This window comes from Melanostigma gelatinosum (genome assembly GCF_949748355.1).
Source record: "Melanostigma gelatinosum genome assembly, chromosome: 15".
Classification (NCBI taxonomy): domain Eukaryota; kingdom Metazoa; phylum Chordata; class Actinopteri; order Perciformes; family Zoarcidae; genus Melanostigma; species Melanostigma gelatinosum.
Genome location: NC_136648.1, coordinates 5,000,707 through 5,016,227, shown reverse-complemented (window position 1 = coordinate 5,016,227; position 15,521 = coordinate 5,000,707). Strand labels below are relative to the sequence as shown.

At 41.1% G+C, this 15,521-nt stretch overlaps 1 protein-coding gene across 2 annotated transcripts; it reads left to right on the top strand.

Moving 5' to 3' along the window:
• Window positions 1–609: 609 nt before the first annotated feature.
• apol1 (apolipoprotein L, 1) lies at window positions 610–14,980 on the top strand. Of its 2 annotated transcripts, XM_079284652.1 has the most exons (33): window positions 610–845; window positions 1,007–1,054; window positions 1,750–1,821; window positions 2,113–2,178; window positions 2,268–2,336; window positions 2,878–2,949; window positions 3,036–3,107; window positions 3,189–3,251; window positions 3,978–4,046; window positions 4,137–4,205; window positions 4,691–4,762; window positions 4,869–4,931; window positions 5,009–5,068; window positions 5,286–5,351; window positions 5,456–5,506; window positions 5,621–5,695; window positions 5,885–5,932; window positions 6,086–6,148; window positions 6,268–6,321; window positions 6,424–6,495; window positions 7,466–7,531; window positions 7,820–7,897; window positions 8,002–8,061; window positions 8,150–8,194; window positions 8,966–9,049; window positions 9,762–9,818; window positions 9,921–9,998; window positions 10,163–10,213; window positions 10,772–10,810; window positions 11,512–11,589; window positions 11,715–11,754; window positions 12,052–12,103; window positions 12,303–14,980. In XM_079284652.1, the coding sequence occupies exons 1-33, from the start codon at window positions 843–845 to the stop codon at window positions 13,258–13,260; spliced, it is 2,913 nt and encodes a 970-aa protein (XP_079140778.1). In that variant the 5' UTR covers window positions 610–842; the 3' UTR covers window positions 13,261–14,980. The 2 variants fall into 2 exon arrangements, with proteins under 2 accessions (XP_079140778.1, XP_079140779.1); XM_079284653.1 differs by lacking the exon at window positions 8,150–8,194.
• The last annotated feature ends 541 nt before the right edge of the window (window positions 14,981–15,521 follow it).

Here is a 15,521-nt window from a genome sequence, read left to right as displayed (position 1 = left end):
AGCTTTAAATCGTGAAGTATTATTATTTACAAATAAGCGCAAGCTTCTTAACTTCTTTTAAGAATAAAATGTAAACATTGTCGCCATTATGAAAGCCAAACTCTATGTAGAAAGAAGGGCTCGCAGCAGAGGGCAGCAGAAGCGACGCTTTTAGCTTGTTTATGTGTGTTGAAACAGGAAGGGAGCAAGTTGCCCTTCCTTTTAAATGATAAAGTTAGTAAATACACATGAATCGTCTTTGGAGGCTGTTTTGGGTAAACGTGTCATGTAGAAGTACTCCGTGCAGCATTCACCAGGACAGCCAAGTGTTGTCTTCCTGTTTACAACAGCTGGAACGTTAGTAACTACGACAATCACGGACGCGTTTGGCGGAAGGTCGTCAGTTAACAGGGTCGCTGGATAACCCGAAACACCGGCGTAATGTCGTGCGTAATGGTTAAAAATGTTCCGAGCAGCACTTGAAGGCAGCATCACGCTGACGTCAGACTCCCAGGTGAGACGGAGACGCCCTCACCTGGCGCACAGCACGGGTTAAAGAAGAAGAAGAAGAAGAAGAAGAACTGGATCCACCGGTTTGAGTGATGTCTGCTTTATGAAAAAACCCACAATGCTCCCGTGGAAAGTCTCTGCTCTTCGGCCGGTGTCTTTGTTTTCCTCTTCCACTTGTTGTTTTCACTGAGGAGGGAGGATCTTTAACTTCCCAGCGTTAGTGAGGGAAAACAACAACAACAACAGTATCATCACAGGGACAGAAAGAAACTCTCGCTCAGGATTGAAACATTTCGACGAATTAAACGTTGAATAACCAAACACTCAACGAGGGCAGACGCGGAGCAGCTCTGATGGTGCGTAAACGTTTAACGTGCTCTTTTAAAACACGACCGACCTTCGTCTTTACGTCGCTTTTCCTCGAGACAAACTGTATCGGTAACGTTCGGTTTTGGAAAATGTCTGTAAATGAACTTCACAGCTGGAGATGTAACGTTCATTTACTGCTGTTTGACAGGATCGGTACGGTGACCTGGATCTGGATTGTGAAGAAGGAGGCGTAGCTGTGAGTAATGTTGTTGGATACGTCCCTGTGACTGAAACTGTCAGTATGTATTGCAGGACTCTTACAAGTAATAGTATTTCTACTCTGTGGTATCACTACTTTTACTTAACTAAGTATCTGAAAACTTCCTCCACCACTGGTATCAATGGACTTGACTCTAAACAATGACTGTGAGGGTAAAATGCTGACTTTCAGCTTTAATTTGAGTGCACAGTAGTTATATGATTAACCATTGTACAAAACAAGAATAATGAAAGTCAAGTTTCCCTTCAGTAAAGAACAAGGCTGGTGTTATTCAATATTTATTCTAATTTACAAACGTATAAATCCTCTTAATACTTTGAGGCACTCAGCCACAAGCCAATCGTTCCTACTGAAGACCATCTTTTAAATTGGGTGTATCATTTCATTGGTCACATTGGCTCAGTGATTTCATGAAACACTGGGTCGCTGCAGCTTTGAAACAAACACTGCTGAAAGGGGTAAATATTGAATTTATGACGGATTATTCTAAGCAGCGGATTAACATGTTATTGTGTTAAGTGGCTCTGTAGATAGAGTGACTGTTAACCTGTTACTCAGTCACACTGACTGAAACCACAAAAGAGTGTTTTTATCCTGGAGTATGTTTTAGATGCATAAATTAGTTTTTGAAAGTTTCATTTTCCTTTTCTATTTTTTTTTTTCTCATTCAGCAAAAATCAGCGATATTCGGTGGGATGTTCAAAAAATCCACCAAGTCTGCTGAACCACTTCTCCAAGCACAGGTGATGTTTTTAATTTAGAACTGGAATTTGATATCAAATCTATTTAATTTTCGCTTGTCATGGAAAGCGCCCTGGTGATCATTATTCACTGATGCATTGAACATACGCATTGAATGGAATATTTTACGCACATTTTTAAGAATTTAAAGAATTTTATGCTTTGAATATGCAAATGCTATTTTGTAAGATGTACAGTTTAGATTAGAAGCTGAGAATATAACCGACTGTAATATTGGATTTGCACGATTTGATTCTGCCTCTACTCACATGGGCTTCATGTTGACTTTACAGGACAGTTTATCGGTCAGCAGTGAACTTTCAAAGAGCAGCGATAGTCTGACTGACAACAGCACCAAGGTGATGCTCGGGTGTTAATTCTTTGGGCTGTGTTGTGTTTTAGTTTCACATTTTTAACATGTAGACCAACTTATTCCTTCCTGTTTCAGGAGAAAGGAGGCGTATTTAAAGGAGTGTTTAAGAAGACACCCAAAGCTGCTAAAGACTGGCAGCCAGAGGTTTGTAGTGGCCCTCTGTGATGTACATCTTGTTGCTTTAAAAAAAAAAAAATTGTCGATTTAATCTCTTAGTTTATCAACAAATATTTCAGCTTCTTAAATGTGATGATTTGATGCTTTCTCTGTTTTATATTTCACTTTATATTAAATATATTTGTGTTTTGGACCATCAACTCTGGTTATATTATGCTATTTTCTGAAATGTATTGACTAAATGATTAATAATTAATCAGTTGAAAAAGTTGTCAGCAGATGAATCGATAATAAAATTCATTACTTAGTTATTAAAATTTTTAATTAATTTATTAGTACTGCATGTGCAGTCAAAGGTTGAGGTCGCAGAAATTGAAAAATGTGTTTTTCTAATCAATTTATTTGCGTTCATTAGTCTTCTACCTGCTTTCTGACATGTTTCTAATATTACATTATTTTCTTATTCTCTAAGTCTTTTGTAATTACTCTCAACCTTCTTTCCTGAGTACCGGAGTGTGTTTCTCCTGTCAACAAAAATGTGTGACGAGCTTTTTTTAATCTCCTACAGGTCTCCCTCAAAATACAAAATCCTGAACTGTCTGTCAGTAGTGACAACTTAACAGACAACAAGTCGTCGAAGGTGAGTCGGCTTTCTGCTCGGCCATATTTTAGTTTTTTTAATATTAGTCTCTGAAACTAAACCTTTCGCTGCACTTTTGTCTTTAGGAAAAATCGGGTGTGTTCGGTGGGCTACTGAAACGAACTCCTAAACTAGGACATGTCCGGAGGCCTTCACAGGTGAAACATGATCTACTATAACGTGTCCTGCACCCAGCGATATATCAGCTATATATATATGTAACGTGTTGTGTTTTTCAGGATCTTTTGGACACCGAGTTCACAGGCAGTAACGACAGTCTGTCTGAGAACACCACGACTAAGGTGAGGCTCCTCAGTCAAATCATTTTTTTAAATGCCTTGGAAAACCCCCACAATCAACTGGAAATATATACAGAAGAAATACAGTATTCATACAATGAATACCGAAATAACACGAATACAAAACAAATCTAAAATACAAATGTGATACAACATGAAGAATATTAACAAAAATAGATCCATTGAATAGAACGTATTCATGTGATGTTTCGCAGTAACATTGTTGCGTGAGCTCACAAAACATTCCTTACTAACTATGATGAAATAGCAACAAAGTATTGGAAGTTGAATTTAATTAACGTTTATGTTATTACTGTAACTAATCTCGCATAAATATTTCTCAAAATCGTTCCAAAGCTTCAGATTATTAAACACTAATGAAGTAGAAAACGCATCAAATTAGATTTTATTCTGAAAGAGCATTGAGTTCTTCCTCCGTGTTGACTAATGACGATGTTGGTGGTGTTGTTTAACCTACAATAGGTGCGTAGCGATCGCCTCACTGGATGGTGAGTTTGAGGAGGGTGTGTTTTTGTTGCTTTGTGTGTTTGGAGGCGCATGCTTCAACCTGCATGCATCAGCAATTTGGAAGAACTGCTGGCCCACGTGTGAAGCACTAAATCCCTGCCTGTCCACTTGACGACTGCAGCAGTTCAAAATACAAAACAGTTGGTTTTATTTAAGTTTATTTTTATTTAAATAATTATGATATGACGTGTTATTCTCCAGGAGAAAGGAGGGGTGTTCAGCGGGATGTTTAAAAAGTCGAAGCCTTTTGGAGCGAGGACACAATCTCAGGTGAGAGTTGTGCATCTCACGTTTCTCACTTTTGTTACATTATTAGAAAACGATAATCATCAACAAGAGACGTTTGTTTCTTGCCTTCAGGACGATTTGTCTGCACCCAGCGAGCTCTCGGGCAGCAAAGACAATCTTTCTGTGAATAGCAACACTAAGGTGAGGTTTGAGGACTGCGGTTTAAAGTTTGTCTGACTGATTCAAGTATGCTTTTCCTGTTTCGATGCATTTTGCAGATGGCCCTGTTGGACTCACTTTAGTTCAACTTTGGTCTGTGAATTTGCACGATCAACACAGACGCACTGTTCTTTGACATAAAAATGTCCTGACTCTTTCATATTTATTCATGAACCAAGTCAGAAATGTGACATCAGATCTTTGTTCTGGTCTGAGTGCACGGCAGTTTCTTTGAATTGTGGAACAGCATGACTGTCGTAAAGCTGTTTGTGTTGAACTCGACTCAGCGGATAGTGAGTTTGGGAGAAGGTGAGGTAATCCTGCATGCGTCAGCATTTGTATGAGGGTACAGGCGGCTTTTTGAACTCCCTACCTGTCCATATGAAACCAGGCGTGAACATGGAAATTAATTCCTCCATTATGGGCAACATTTTGCAAACTATTTTCATGTGACTTTCTTCCTCCAGGAAACGGGAGGGATGTTCAGTGGGATGTTTAAAAAATCGCCAAAGCCTTTTGGAGCGAGGACACAATCTCAGGTGAGAGTCATGGAGTATTGCTGCAGCTTATTCCTCTCACCATTACGTCACCATGAATTATTAGGAAAAGGATCGATGTTGGTTGACTTTCGTTCCTTGCCTTCAGGAGTGTCTGTCTGAACCCAGTGAGCTCTCAGGGAGCAACGACAATCTGTCTGAGAACACTAAGGTGAGGTTTGATAAAGCCAGCCACTGCAAGATCATAACCTAACCGTACATGTGATGACATTATATTCTTTTCCTCAGGAGAAAGGAGGCATCTTTGGTGGTGTGTTCAAAAAGAAAGGGGCCAAATCTCAGTCTCAGGTAAGTTAAGGATTCTGTTTTCGGGATATATTGTTTGGTATGAGATATGACATCAACAAACCGTGATCATAGTTTGACATTCCTTTATCTTTAGCCAGATCCCTTCCATTTCTGAACTCGCTCGTTAAAAGTAACCTGCAGTCGTATAGTGAACTGGTGGATATTTCTTTTATCCTGGTTGTTATATTCTTACTTTTTGATGTGTCCCTCCGTTTAGGATGATCTGTCTGTGGATAGTGAACTCTCTGCCAGCAGTGACAGCCTCACAGAGAAGCCGTCAAAGGTGAGAGTTCAACCTGCAGCTGTGATGCATCCACACGAACAGAATACCCAGTACCGGTAGATAAAATCAGTTTGTAACTCAAACCGCTTTGAATTGTATGTCAGGGTGGAGCTCCAGCAAAGGTCCTGAAGAATCCTTTCACCTCCTCATCTCAGGTAATTTCATCTCACGTTTTAATGCTGCATCTGATAAATGACTCCACCAGCGAGTACGTTACACCGTCGGCCACCAGTACTTACATGCTGGTAATGTGCATTGTGTTGTAACAGGAGAAGGAGAAGACCGGACACTCGGGAGACTTAAGTGAGAATACATCTGCTGCAGAGAAGCCCAAAGCCAAGCAGGTGGGTTGTTATGGCAGAGTAGCTGAATTTCACGTCTGGTAACAGTTTGGACTCTACCGAGACGTCAGATTTCTGACGTTAGTAACGGGCTCAAAGAAATGATTTTTTGTCTGAATGTTTAGGACTTGGATCTGCTGCGACGTGAAAGTGAAGGTCCGTTTTATTTAAGGTGTTTCTGTCTTATTTCAGAACGGTTTTAGTGCGATGATCAAGAGCACCTTCCACACTGACAAGCAGGTAAGAAGTGCCGTACTGTCATTTCATCATCACGCATTAAAGCCTGAAGATGTATATCTTTTTTAAACTATGAAGTAATCCACAGATGATGTAAAGCTGGTCATACTAGTACGAGTATTGCTTTTCTACAACAAATATTTGCTCCATCTGCAGGAGAAGGACTCTGACTGTAAGGAGATAGTGGACAATGAAGAGAGCCAGCCCAGTCACAAACAGGTTTTTGAGTAGTCATAATAAAAGTTTTTGTCTGATGGTTTCAGTCTTAAATTTAATTTACGCATGTGGTCCTTATTTTGTTTTTTTGTCCTCCTTTTTGTGTTTTGTTACATATTCAGAGTAGGTTTTCTGAGGCGATGGAAAAGATAAACCCATTTCGATCTCCAAACAAAGTAAGGAAGGTTGAGATTGTAATCTTTTGAGAGAAATGGATGTATCAAACGAGTGTCGTGTACGTGTTTTTCATGAAATAAAGATCTCTGTCGTCTCTGCAGCATGAGAAGCAGACGAGCTCCGATGACGAGGAGCCATCTGCAAGCAGCGAGAAGTCATCCGGCAACAAACAGGTGCTTTGACGTTTAATAGATCGAACGGGAAGATTCCTATTCACGCAGCGACACACCACAGTCCACTGATGCCGTCAGGAGTTTAGCGTCTTGCTCGAACACCACTTTAGTGTGAGTGGGTGAATGTAAGGCATTCTGAGACGCTTTGTCTTGCCTCTATAAAGTCAAAGGAGTCCGAGGTTTAAGTTTTTGAGAATCTTTTTACTCACAGGCTCAGTCTGCATTCCACTTTAACTTGTCTTGCCTGGTCTTGTTGAGGGGCTCATACCTTTAGTAAATGTCACAGGGGACAGCTTCAAATATCTATACTCAGCTCGTCTTGCAACTTGTTTTGCAAAGACCATGCAAAACCGGTTTATAAGTATTTGGGGTATTTATTTCAGCTTTTATTTATCACGGTCACTGTAGAGAGATGACGGAACAAACCCAAACGAGCCCCGACAACTACCTCTACGCCACCAGGGTGCCCCAGGCCAGCCAAAACCGTCGCTCATGAAACTCAATTACATCAGATGGAAAACATGGACATCTGACATATTTCGTGTTTACTGACGAGCCATTTTAAGGATGGTGCCCATGCATGCACACTGCAGTCGTAACATACTGGTTTGAAAACAAGAGGCTCAGCTAGCTGTTAGCATCTGATCATCCGTCTGTGCTCATTTGTTTCAACAGAGAAAGCTAATCATGCTAACTGAACGACAAGTCCCACCAGTATTGCAGTTTTTCCCAAACCGCAAAGAGATATTGATTCTCATATAGTACAAAGATGCATCAAAAACAATGGTTCGCTGAAATAATAGGAAACAAATTATAATTTGATCATCGAAACTGTATGGCATGCGTTTGAAAGTGGTCAGCAAAGATGTAAATTGTACTATCCATCATTTGTAGTTCAAAAGTTAAATATGCAAATAACTGATATGGTCCTTTGTTGTTTAATCGCTTATTTTTAATGTCCTTTGTTCAGAAAGACACAGAAGACACACAGGCCCTCAAGGAGAACGCAAAACAAGGGGAAGAGAAACCCAAACCGGTCAGTCCATTTTTCGCATCACTCACGAGTCATCAGTGACCACACACACACACACACACACACACACACACACACACACACACACACACACACACACACACACACAGGCACAGCTGATCAACTCTGTCAAAAATACCCTCTCCCCTCACACTCTCCTGGACATCCTCCTCAAAACCTCCCAATCCTGCCTGCTCGTAGTCAAACCCCCCTGTCCTCCTGCTCCACCACACTGTGTGAATCTGTGTGTGTGTGTGTGTGTGTGTGTGTGTGTGTGTGTGTCCTTGTCAGGTCAAAAGCAACAAAACCCAGCGAGAGAGGAAGGACAGAAGTGAAACTCCAACGGCTCCACCCAGACCAACCGAAGAGGTTTGCAAGCAGTTAAACCCAAACTACGTGACATGTGGTCCAAGTGAGACTCTTCTGACTTCTGTCTGTTCTATCGTGTCACTAAGGCTGTGATCTCTCCACAGGAGATGAAGAGGACGTCCACATACGACAAAGTAACAGCAAGAGGAGCTGTGGATAATCAGGTACAGTGGATTTCTGTAAACGATCCAAGATAGCAAGCATAGGTGACGCTCTCGGGGGGGAAAACAATCTTTATTTTGTCTTCTTCAGGATAACAAGGACATGGTCTCCAGATCTGCCAGACCGTCAGAAGAGGTAGTTCAGTCCTTCAGTGTTTACAGACTGACGGCTGTTTGCGTCTCTTCTGAGCTGATGCGTATCGATGCTGGTTTATTCGCCCTGTAGAAACTGCTGTGGTTTCATTTTTAGGAGCTGAACAGAACAGTGAAACAAAACCATCAGGTACTGACGTGTACGCGCAGTGCAAGGGTTACAACCATTTATTGGTTTGCTGATATTTTGGACCAGTTGTTGCTGTTTGTTAAATATTGATTCAAAGATACAACTTCAAACTTAAAGTCCCGCTCAGTTATTGATGCTTCACTTAACCTTCACTGTGCAGAATGACGTATTTTTCAAAGCGTCTGCTGAAGCTAGAAAGTTGAAAACGTGTTTGTATGAGCTTGATCTTATGACATTACAACTAGTTTTGAAGTTGCAACTTACTTAATTATTACCGTTTTAAACCTTTTAGTGGAGTAAAATATTATTATTATTATATTATTATAATAAGTATTTTTTGTGAGTTTAAAACATTTTTTTAATGAACATTTAAAAGCAGTTTTAAGTCATCTCCACCGAAAATAAATACAGTTCTGAGGAAACCTGAACACATTTCAAGACAGAATATTGGTCATTGGATGTGCTTGAATATTATAATATCCACATTTGGTTTCACAAGCCTTCATCAGTCAAACTCAAACACACTCTGAGGCACACGTAGCAGTCAGTGCACACACTTAGACAACACTTTGCTGAAACATCCTGAACATTTAATTCAAATGTAATGAGTTTAATTTGCTGCAGAGTCAACCAGACGATAAAGGCCTCAAAGACGAATCGGCCGAAGCCAAAGAGGGAGACGAGGGGAAACCTCCAGAAAGCAAAACGGTAAGTTTAAAATTAGCATTAGCAGCCTTAAGATCAGAAAACTGATCGGCACACACACTGATTGGTATAGAACAGAGAGCGACCTTTAGTATGTATGTATTTGTGAGTCTTTTAAATTGTCTGTGTTATGAACCCACATGCAGGTCACTGCGGCAGGTATTGTGCCAGGACCTGATTGTTGTAGTTCCTCCTTGTTGTTGAGCTTCCTCCTCATTACTTCTTTCATGCCATGCGAATGACTTGTGTCACCACCACACTATTGTCGGTGTGAGGTTTATGAAAGCGCATGGTTGTTGTTAAGAAGCTGTTCAGGTTGTTACAGCTCCTGATCCTTTTGCATTATTTTGTAAACATATATGATATAAAGATATATTTGGTGAAGAAACTTTGAGATTTGGCTGCGCAGCATGAATTGCTGTCCCCCTCCGAGCCACTGCTTGTGAAGGAGTTGTTTAGGTTCTTTTGTCAGATGCTCGTGAGATTATAGTGAAGTTATTTTTGATGTACAGTGAACAAAATATACAGTTACTTGTCTATTTAAAGGAAGAAACAGACACAAACCATTTGCAGAGGGACATGTATTTGAACTGTACCACACATTAAGCACAGACGTCAACAACCGTTGTAATGAAATGCAGTTCTTCCAGTTTTTGCTTCTCATGTCACTTAACACTTTGTCACTGACTTTTTTTTTTTTTTTTTTTTTTAACAGACCAAGGTGAACAAACACAAGCACCACAATCCGTTCATGTCACATGCTGGAGCCAAGGTATTTCCTTTATTTTACTCTTCATACAGAGTCTAAACCGTCATGAAGACATTCACTGTACCTTAATCACCAACGCCTCAGAATCCCTGTTTCACTTTACAGGCTCAGTCTGATGATGAAGGGCTGGAAGAAGAAAACGATTCTTCTTCTAAAGATGAAGAGGGCAAAGACAAAACACAGGTATTTTAACTCATTTCTTCAACTAAATGCTTGTTGGTTGAATCAACAGTTCTTGGTGCGATAGTCATCAGGAACAACATTTTCCTTTTACAGTTGCTGCTAAAGGAGCTTTCACACCTGTAGCTTCCTCTGCGTAACACTGCAATTCTGATTTTTCTTTTTAGACTAAAATCAAGAAACCGAAGAGACACAATCCCTTCATGCCTCGCGTCAAGGTAACATTGGGACATGTCCAAACTTGTTTCCTCCCCGTGGGACTGATATTTGTTTCAACCACACAGGCAAATGTCTGTTAACACACCACCGAATTACAATTACCGGTACTCCCAAGGATAATGCTACTGTAAAACTGCACTTTGAGCTCATCGAGCACCCATTACATCCTGAAGACCAGACAATAGATGATTCACTGTGTGTTTCTGCATGTCGCTGAACTGGAGGAAGTAGAATCTGAGTGGACTGATCCAGGCCTTCGTAACACGATTGACTTGAAGCGCTGTGATCCACGTCCACCCATTTCAGGCATTTAGTGGTGGCTGTTCTGTGCTTATTCATTGCTTATTAAAGTCAAAATCAAAAAGCTACCTTTTGATGAGGAAATCCCTGAGGTAGTTGCATTAATATTTAGACTTTTCCATTTGTTCCAATAAGGTCACTTCTTCCTGCAGAACATTCTCTGCGTGGAATTGATGGGGAAACGATATCAGCCCAAAATATTATGTTGATAATTCAAATGCTTAAACTGTGTGCTTGTGTTTGTTCATTGGTTTCAGGGTAAAGTAATACAGAGGAACGCACAGGACGGAGCAGAGGTAGAGTTCAGAAAACGCCCATCAGTCATCTGAACGAGACATGAAATTGTATTTGATGTTGCCTCACTTTGTCTCTTTTCTCCAGTCGCCTCTCGGGCAACTTTGAACATTTCTGTCAGTGTCTGTGTGTTTGTCCCACAGACTGACGAGTTTCAGTCTTACTCATTGTGGTTCATGATTACAAAAGGTCTGTTTCAGTCATCAGACCTGTTCCTAAAACACACAACCTCTTTCTTATATTTGTCTCCATGGTGTCCCCTCAGGTGTTTCTTGTTCTTTTTGCCCCCTCCACCCTCGATACGACACCTACCCCCACACAGTGTTTGTGCATGTCCATTCAATAAGAGATGAGATTAGGTTGCAATGTGCCCAAACGTGTTTTTCTGCTTCCTTTTTCAACTTATCTGAGGAAGAGTACTTCTGCAAAAACAGCAGTACGTTCAGAATCATTTTTAACCATCACTTCCTCTTTATCAGATCGGCTCTTTCTGAGCATGTATAGCGCGAAAAGTGAAACAAAGGATATGGGACACTTGTTAAGTTGATTTGAATACTTGCGCTTTATGTTTCTCAGTCATTTGATCTCACTGACGTATACGTAAGCTACACAGTAGACTTTTTGTCTTTACAAAGGAAAAAGAGATCTTGGTATTGATATGAGTGAATAGGATTTTAAAGCCGTATTATTTCTGTTGTTTCAGAATGATGGTGGAAATAGAACCTTGTTTGACCAGCTGGAGGACCTCCGTGTTGACCCATCGCAGCCTGAAGACAGACAGGTTGGTTTCTGAAGCAAAACTCGTCACCATAGTAACATGTCAATCAAATCTGAGGCCTCGTTGTCAACCGTTTGCACAGCAACCATCAACAAACAATCCCATACAAATCAAATTGTGTCTTCCAGGATGTGGACAACCTCATGGGGTGGTGGAACAACGTGGAGTGTAAGTTACAAATAAAATGCTTCCTTTTGGATTTGATCTGACAGTAAAAAGGCCCAACTTTTAGTTTCCTCTTCAACCATTTTCCCCATACGACCAAAAGTATGTGGACGTCCCTGTTGACGTACGTTAGTGTGCTGGGTTTCATGCTTTTGGCCAGTTAAAGGAAATGTTAATGCTGCAGCATACAATTATCTTTTAGACAATAGTTTCTTGTTTCAACAGAACAATGCCCCGGAATAAGATGTTCTGGATGTATTACGAAAACTTTATCATTCTTTCACATTTTCGCTTCCTCAGCTTGGGAGGACACGCCTCAACATGATGACATGACAGAAAAAGAAGAGGCCAAGTAAGTGACGGCTAAAATGGGTGTTAATATAAAACTTATATTACTTATTTCTGGTGGTATTTAGCCATGCCTATAGCTTCAGTCTTGAGATGTCCGCATCTAAAAATGTCCTCCGTGACCCCAATATAACGGAGGAGAATAGAATTGTATTCTCACAAATTACAGTTGAAAAACTTCAATCTGAACTTGTTCGTCTCAGGGCGTTTGCTGTGACGGCAGAGAAAGTGCAGAAGGGCATCCGTGTCTTCAACAAGCTGTTCTCGGAGCGCGCTGAGAGCCTCTGGCAGCACGTCATCGACCTCAACGGCATCGCGGACGCCCTGGACAAGTTCAGCAAGAACACAAAGATCGCTCAAATCACCGGCGGCTCTACCAGCGCCATCGGGGGCGTGGCCACCATCGCCGGCCTCGCTCTGGCCCCGGTCACCATGGGAATCTCCTTGATTGTGACAGCGGTGGGATTGGGTGTCGCCACGGCAGGCGGTCTGACATCGGCAGGTGCCGGCATCTCCAACCAGGTCAACAACTCGATGGACCGCAAGAAGGTGGAGAAGATTGTGCAGGATTATCAGGAGAAGATGATCGACCTCAACAAGTGCCTACAATTCATCAAGCAGGGTATCGAGAACCTGAAGAAGTTCGACCTGATGAAGATGAAAAAACACGCCTACAACCGTGACTTCCCTGTGCTCAGTAGCAGTTTCTATGAGGACGGCGCCATGGCAGGGAAGGCCATCCTCATCAGCGCAAATGAGATCATGCGTGTGGTGCAGATCGCCAACGTGGCGGGCAGCACGGCAGCCAGAGCGGTCCAGATCGCCAGTATGGCCACTGGTGTGCTCACCGGGCTCTTTGTAGGTCTGGACATCTACTTTGTGGCCAAAGACTCCAAAGAACTCAAGAAAGGGGCCAAGTCAGAGTTTGCTGCCAAAATCCGGGAGGTGGCCACGCAGCTGCACGACGGTCTGGTGGAGCTCAACAGTATACGGGAGGAGCTGCAGGCCACCGCGCCGGAAACGGAGGGCGGCAATGGTCCGGCTGCTTTGAAGAGCGACGGCAAAGAGAAAGAGGACAAACATGACAGTTCAAGTGAGGATGAAATCGACCGCATTAAAAAAGCCATTAAAAAGGACTACGAGAACCGAGAATATGTTTGAAGAAACTTTAAAAACTGAAAAAAGGCCTTAAAGTTTTCGGCTCAAAACTCCATCATACTGCTGCATTGTTGGTGCCAACGTCTTAAAATAGGAAACTACAATCAGGCCTATTTTGTATGAGGAAACTTTATTCTTGATGTAATACACTAGTTTCTGAACATTTATTTTATGAACCTGACTTCTTGAATCTTAACAGCATCCCCACCGCTGAGAGGAACTGAGGCTATGAAGTAGATAAAGCATCGTATCTGCTTCTCTGGCGGCTGTGCAAAGTGTGAAACTGCCATGTTGTCTTTAAGAAAATGGGCTTCAAAGCTTTAACTGCATCATGTATTTGGACAGTACAGTTTTAGATTAAGTAAAAAAAAATTTACAAAGTACTTTCTAGATTTGATCATTTGGACTTGAAAGTGTTTCTTAGAGTTGTATCAGTGTGCTGGTTCATATTGAAACACTTATCAGGTGTAGAGATTGTGTATGTGCTTAAGAGACGAGTGCCTTTATTATTTAAACAACCTTAGAAATACACTATTAGTCTTCATGACATCAGTCTTGTTTTTAAAAAAATGTAATATAAACCTTTGTTTTAGATTGTTTTTACACAATTATGTTGCTTAAGAAGCAGGATGGGGTTGCACCAGCAGTTTGTAAATATGTAGCTTCTGTCTATCACACTAGTGATTCACTAAATCGGGGTTGCACCATTAAAACTTCAGGAATGTCTTAGCTAGTAAAGACTAATGTGTTAGGAAACACCTGCTAGAAGTCACAAGCACCTTAATCACAGTTTTAGGGAACGAGTGATATGTTGATCTGAACTGCCAATCCTCCGTCAATGTTTGCGCGAGTTTGTTTTAGTCACATGTGCATTCATGTGTTTTAGAGTTAGTCGTATTTTGCATTTAAGGATGAGTGGGAAATATCTGATTATGCTAACCTAGCCGACTTTATTTGGTAATTTAGTATTGGGTTTTCCCCCCTTTTTTTTTTGTAATTCATGGTTTACTATGTTTCTTAACACTTAACAACATTATTACATGTGATTTTCATCTAGTGTCAGGTCAGGTTTGTGAACCAAATGTCCTCTTATCTCTAAAAGCCCTCCTCTAAACTGGTCACATGTTAACGAGCTTACATGAGCTAAGCAGCTGTTACACCTGTCAGTTACTGGGTGTAAATATTTACGACTAATCACTACATGAGAATCGGTTGTTGTGGATCCACCTGTTTTAATTTCATGATGTGTAATCTGTACTCCGTAAACACTTGGAACAGCTCGGTCAACATAAGTAAGACACAAACATAAAAAGCTGTCAGGAGAATATGATGGTCCCCTTTTTCTTTCAATACTCCGCCGAGTCAAGTCAAAGGTTTCTACCACGTCTTCTGTCCGATTCGATGGTTTCGAGGTGTAAAAGTCTCTACGTCGATAACTGGAATGACACAGCGCTGTAAAAACCAGCAAGGATTGTGTCAACTTCTCCGGTTTGCCTTCTCCTTTCTTTTTTTTATTGCATTGATATTTTAAAGACTGATTTCTGAAGTCAGGGTTTGATGTGCAGGCTGTGCTGTAGGCGCTGATGTCGGTTCTGTGGATTGTTTAATGAACCTAATATTTATTTTTCTAGGTGGAGTTGTTCATTCGACACTAAATCTTTATGTGCAATATATCGTAAAACTGTAATGAATGTAAAATTGTTAATTAAAGGTCAAAGAAACATTTTTTTGTCAATCTGTTTTGTAAAATCTCTGCATGCAAGCAAGAACTTAATTAAGTTCCTTTCTCTGACTCCTGTGCACTAACTGAGTTGTATTTGCTCAGTTAATAGCAAAGATCAAAATAATAGTCAGTCACCTTCAGCATTGTTTACTTTTCTTAATTTCCATGATGAATAAACAGTCATGTCGATCCACGTTGACATAAGCAGCATGTGCTGTTTTGTGTGGCAAATAGAAATGCAGTGGAAACTACACCCAACCAGAATAAAGCTGCGCTGTGCAGGGTGGGCTTTGGAGCCCACCTGATTACACTTGTAACCAACACCCAACAGTGACATCACAGTGTACTGACCACACCCTGGAGTACACTACTGCATCACTGCAGCAGGGCCAGACGCAGACGACAAACCAGTGGAGGTCAAAGAAAGAACAGATCTTCAGCCCGTGTTAAGTTGCTCTTTCTAATGGAACTGTTTTAAGTTACCAAATAAACAAAGAATACAAACTCAGGTTTCCCTTTAATATTTCTCCTGGTCAGCTTT

Coding starts and splice junctions, on each gene's coding strand:
- apol1 (XM_079284652.1), top strand. Junction 5,933..6,085: donor CCTTCCACACTGACAAGCAG/GTAAGAAGTGCC, acceptor CTCCATCTGCAG/GAGAAGGACTCTGACTGTAA. Junction 12,104..12,302: donor ACAGAAAAAGAAGAGGCCAA/GTAAGTGACGGC, acceptor TGTTCGTCTCAG/GGCGTTTGCTGTGACGGCAG.